The sequence below is a fragment of the Rattus norvegicus genome, chromosome 4, assembly GCF_036323735.1.
Source record: "Rattus norvegicus strain BN/NHsdMcwi chromosome 4, GRCr8, whole genome shotgun sequence".
NCBI classification, from domain to species: domain Eukaryota; kingdom Metazoa; phylum Chordata; class Mammalia; order Rodentia; family Muridae; genus Rattus; species Rattus norvegicus.
Genome location: NC_086022.1, coordinates 103,522,690 through 103,528,696, shown reverse-complemented (window position 1 = coordinate 103,528,696; position 6,007 = coordinate 103,522,690). Strand labels below are relative to the sequence as shown.

The following is a 6,007-nucleotide window of genomic DNA, read 5'->3' as shown; positions in this document are numbered from 1 at the left end:
CCTGTAGAGCTGCACTGGTGATGAATGTTTAGCCAGATAATTACTCCTGGTGGATATTCATGTAAACATTCTCAGTTGTAAACTTCTATTTCAATTTATGCTTTGATCATTCATATGAACTTGTAATGAACTTTGTAACATGTGATCATGTATTCTGAAAGATGTTTAAGTGCTGAGAACAAAAAGAATATACATGGAAGGACTGAGACAGGTTGACAGACACAGAAAGACAGACACAGAAGGATAGAGACAGAAGGACTGAGCTGGAGAGGGACTGAGCTGAAGAGTCAGGTTTGAGCTAAGGAGAACTGAGCTAAGCAGAACTGAGCTAAAAGATCTGGGCTGAGAAGCCATGCAGAGTGGAATAACTTAAAGACTATAGGTAACATAAGAAAGCAATGTGCAGAATGCAGAGGCAAAAAGGAAAAAAGAAGCTACAGAGAGCAGAAGGAGCAGGCAGGTTTCTCCTTACCATGGGACAGAACAGGTCATTTCTCAATAGCAATGCAGGCTTAGTCTTATTAAAAGGAGCAAGTCTTTTGTCTTACAAACTTGGGTTTAATTCATTTAGCATTAAAAGGTTAGAAGCTATTTCTTTCTCTATGTAATAAAGATTGGAGCTCATCTTTCATCCAGAATGAGTGAGTTCTTTCTGCAACTGTGCTTGGTCTTTTGTTCCATATGCATATGTAAGTATGGATGTGTGTGTAAGGATGTAATTGTGGGAATGTATGCATGTGTGTGTAAGTATGTAATTGTGAGAATATATACATGTGTTTGTGTAAGAATGTAATTGTGAGAATGTACGTAAGCTGATTTAGAGTAGAAATGTATAAATGCACATTTATGAATCCATGTGTGAAATTATATATGTTTATGCATATTTGGCTGTGTAGAAGCTTTTCCTTCTGCAAGCTCTATTCACTTCTCTTGGTTCAATAGAAGTTTATTGCTCCAAACTTCCCCCTAGCCTGAGAAGCAAGAGGTATAGGGACAAAAAGGAAAATCTCTAGCAATTAATCCTCTACTTTATCTCCTGCTGTTTTAGAATGAGGTACTAAATACCAGAGACTGCAGTTTCTGGCCTCAGGGGAACAGAGAAGGCCCATCAGTTACAGTAGCAGAGCATAGTGACTTAGACATAGATAAGTAAATCAACTACAGTAGCATAGTAACTTAGACTTAGATAAGTAAAATTATTATACAGCAACCCTAAATATCTCATAAGACAAAGTCTTACCCTCTGCTGATGCTATTCCCTCTCTGCTGCCTCTAGAACACCCTACAAGAGAAAGAAAACTAATGTCAGGCTGGTCCTGGCACATGTTGTACCCTGCAGAGAAATCCAGTAGTGAGCTTCTCCTCCTATACTGTCTGTACTTCATACCCTGAGAAACAGTTCTGCCTCTGTGTAGTCTGTTCTCTCCTCTGTGTTCTATCTTCTGATCCACACCTCCACCTGCAATCCTGGAGGCCTGCAGCCATCAGGGACTAGCAGTTTTGCTTCCACCCCTAGAAACCTGCTGCAACCAGGCATATCTAGAGGCCTGAAACCATCAGTGACTAACAGCTCTGCCTGTATCCCTGGAAGCCTGCTGTCACTCAGGACAAACAGCTCTACCTGCAATCCCAGTCACCTGCTGCCATCACTGACTACTGAAAGAACCTAGCTCGAGTCTCAGGATGGCGCGCCCCAGGAAACACCGATCTCGGACGAGCCCCAATGAAAGATCCCCGTAGAGAGACCCTTATTCAAGTCTTGGGAAATCGCGGACCCCAGACACAGAGAGACCATTTTGGATGTAATAAACAAAGGCGAGGTTTATTACGGAGATTTATTACGGGGATCTCCGGGCCGACAGGTATCCCATGCAGGAGACAGAGGTGTCGACCCCGAAACTCAAAAGTCAGGGGTTTATATAGGGAAAGCTAGGGGGTTTGGCGAGGTTACACACAATTGGCTAATTTCTGGCGCAGATATACGTGATTGGCTCATTTAAACATAGACAACACAGCAGAAGAGTACCTGCTGACTGGGGCGTTCAGGATTTTAGAAGCTAGGGGCTTATCAGGGTTTGAAGGACATCTGGTTAAGGTGTGACTCTGAGTAAGCTGGGGGAGGTGCCCTTCTGCCAGATGGTTTATGAGTCAGTCCTGATAACTCGGGCTGGTTCCTGCATTCCTTTTCTTTATCTTTATGGTCTGTTAGTCCGGGCAGGGCTGCCTGGACTTGCTTTTCACATTGTTTAGCCCTGAGTCTGTGAATTTTGAAACTTATTCTTTTAACTTCATATTTTTAAACCTTAAATCTGTATAATTTTCCTTTCACTACCAGCTTTACCTGTATCACTAGAGGCCTCTTTCCCTCAGGGACTACCAGGCTTGCCAACACCAGAGATAGGGAGATTTCTTAATTCAAAAACTACCTCTCTGTTATGTTGGTATGTTAGCAATTCATAAATGAGATCTCAATATGTTTATCACAAATCATTTAATGTTTTATATCTGAAAAGTTGCTGCATGAAATGATATATTTAAGGCAAAATAGAAGAAAAATGCATATTGATTTGAACGAACTCTGGAACAGGGAGATCCTCACTCAAGTCTCAGGATGACATAACCCCCCAAGAACTCACATGAGACTGTCCTTTCTGTAATCACATCAGGTTTAGTGATAAGAACCAGTGCACTGTGGTCGAGACTCGTATCCCATGAAGGGGTAGAGGAGTTTGACCCTGAGTAGCTGGGAGAAGGGGTATTTAAAGGAAGAAACCATAACCCAAGGGGGTAGGGATGGCATCATTGGAAAATGTCGAGAATACCAGTAAAAAAATCCCAAGGAGAAGCTTCCCCTCATGATTGCTTTTAAGATTGTAATCTAACTTTATGGTCAGCTAGTTCTTGGGAGAAGCTTCCTGTTATCTTACTAGGTCAGGATCACCTAGTTCCATACAGAGAGCAGGCTCAAGAAATGTGACCTTTCACCTACTTACTGGCGGAGAGCAGGGCCTGCAATTTGAGGTATTTAGGGCTTCTTAGGGGTGAAGTAGCATTTTAGCATTTCTCAACTTCTGACTTCTTGGCTGGATTTTATAATTTTTCATTCCCCACTTCGTATAGTGGCTAGCTCTAATCTTAGAACTAAATTTTAGTATCTTCATAATATTGAAGTGAGTTAGAATTTTTAGCATTTCTAAAGTGACTTCTTGGCTGCATTTTATATTTTTTTCAGATTAAATCCATATTTAATTTTAATAATATTCTGGCTTAATGTTAGCACATTAATGTCAGATGAATAATTACCTTTGCATATCAAATACCTTGAGCTGTCTTATAGTCAGTTGATTAATGATATACATCTGGAAATCTTGTCAGCATGCATAGATTAGCCTGGCCTGGAATTTATATACCCAAGGCTGGCTGTAATCTTAGGATCTTCTGCTTCTGTCTCTCTACCTCTGGGATACAGATATGAATCTGTCTTCGTCATGATACCTTGTTTACTTTTCTGTTTATTGTAATTTACACATAATGCTGTATTTATAATTCATCTCATATAACTCTCATAATTCACTAACCTAAATTCAAGTGCCTATTTCATGTCTGTTACTGCTGTTGATTTTCCTTTACACTCAAACATTTTTTTTCCTTTAGTTATGAACAGTCTCTGATGTTGTGGTCTACAGGTCTCTGTAAAATCATTACTTGATTTATGGAGGCTGTGCCCCCTTCTGGAGAAGTTTTGAAGTGTGAGCAACACCATATTTAGCCAGTTTTAATCCTGCTAAGTTCTAGACTTCTCTAGCATTTACCTCTGTGGAATAAAACCTTTTGGTAGTGGGGTTACCTAGGTATGATCAGCTGAAGAAACCTGGTTTGTTTTATTTACTGCCATGTCTGCAAACTGAGAATCCTCTTTAAGTTCCCTGAAGTTGTGGAAAACATGATTGTTAGTTTCTGTTGGACTTGACTTTACTTTGAAATTAAAGCTTCTCTGACCCTAGGCTTAAGCTAGTGACTCCCAGGATTTCCATAGAGCTAATTTGGTCACCTTGCACCTCTGTCCCACATATATCTTGGAAATTGGGGTTGAAATGTCTGAGGCACTATTTATGTTTTCATTATAAAGTTAATTTGAAGGTGTGAGACAATGAACAAAATGTAGCTTCAATTTTTGTTTTTTGTTTTTGTTTTTGGACATTCCTCTTTCCCTTCCTATCCATTACTATCTTTGTAGGATATTTTTCTTACTCTGTGTCTTTCTTGTTTTCTTGTGATCTTCTCAGCCTATATTATCATGTTTGCTAGAATGGTCTGAGAGAGGTCTCCTAAAATTTCTACAAAAGTCAACTGATTTAAATATGCCTTAGATTTTTAACCCAAACCTAGTAGACCACATAGTAGATTTCTGTTGGAGATGAGGAAGACAGTCACTTTCAGTGTTTATGTTGATGGTATTTTTGCCTCTTGAATGACACCAGACACCCACACACACACTGCCCAGGCAACTGTTTTGTATTTTCTGTCTGCTTTGCATGGTTTCCTCCAACCCAGCCCAGCTGCTAAGAATTTATGAACCAGACCTTTGCACTGTGAGTGAACTGCATCAGACAGGCAGGGGAAGCAAGATGGAATCACAGACGCATGTCCTCATTTCCCTTCTTCTCTCGGTATCTGGTAAGAAATTAAAATTTTAAAATCTTTTCAAAGTTTTATCTTTGTTATAAGGAATTTGCAATATATGTCACTGTGTAATATTTCTTACATTATAATTTTCTGACATGGCATTATACGGGCATTTAAATGACAAATTTCAACTGTTATAATAATCTATGTTTGTATATATATATGCATGTTTACTGCCTATTCATTATTTCAGGTACCTGTGGGGACATTGCGATAACCCAGTCTCCATCCTCTGTGGCTGTGTCAGTAGGAGAGACGGTCACTCTGAGCTGCAAGTCCAGTCAGAGTCTTTTATACAGTGAAAACAACAAGGACTATTTGGGCTGGTACCAGCAGAAACCAGGGCAGACTCCTAAACCGCTTATCTACTGGGCAACCAACCGGCACACTGGGGTCCCTGATCGCTTCACAGGTAGTGGATCCGGGACAGACTTCACTCTGATCATCAGCAGTGTGCAGGCTGAAGACCTGGCTGATTATTACTGTGAGCAGTACTTTGTCTATCCTCCCACAGTGCCTCAGTCCCCAACACAAACCTCCTTAAGTTTCAACAGCTGTATAGACCATACACAGCTGTGGGCATGCACAGTTCCCCCTTCTTCCTGAGAGCTGGCATGCCCGCAAAACTGAAGAAAACATTTACAGAGCCCAAGAAAAAATAATGTGTTCAATGCCTCTTATGTCTTTTGGCATAAAAACTCTATATACCAAAATACAGAAAAAATACCCCCAGTATTATTTTCTATTCCTTCTGAAATATGAACAATATACCACAAACTGTTGAATAAATATGAGGGATTAGCTTTTTATAGTTCTATAAATCTACTATCTAATGTAAGACCCATGGGCTCATGTGGTGATATTGTTAAACCGTGTTTTGGTTAGATATATATAGAAAAAATATTTCTTGCTTTTTCTAAATCCTAGAGGCTTTTCTTTTTTTTCTCCATTTTAGTTTATTTTTCTTCCTCCCTCTTCATTAAATTGGGTAATTCTTATTTACATTTCAATTGTTTTTCCTTTTCCCTGTTTCCAGGCCTACATCCCCCTAACCCCTCCCCCTCTCTTACTATACGGGTGTTCCCCTCCCCATCCTCTCCCTTTTACTGCCCTACCCCCAACAATCACGTTCACTGGGGGTTCAGTCTTGGCAGGACCAAGGGCTTCCCTTTCCACTGGTGCTCTTACTAGGCTATTCATTGCTACCTATGCAGTTGGAGCCCAGGGTCAGACCATGTATAGTCTTTGGGTAGTGGCTTAGTCCCTGCAAGGTCTGGTTGGTTGGCATTGTTGGATTCTCAAGCCCCTTCAAGCTCTTTCT

The 6,007-nt window shown here is 40.4% G+C and overlaps 1 gene segment (V, D, J or C); it reads left to right on the top strand.

Moving 5' to 3' along the window:
- Positions 1 to 4,533: 4,533 nt before the first annotated feature.
- Positions 4,534 to 5,754, top strand: LOC134486787 (immunoglobulin kappa variable 4-1-like). The segment is given in 2 exon segments: positions 4,534 to 4,677; positions 4,880 to 5,754. Coding segments are annotated over 2 exon segments (555 nt in total).
- Positions 5,755 to 6,007: the final 253 nt, after the last annotated feature.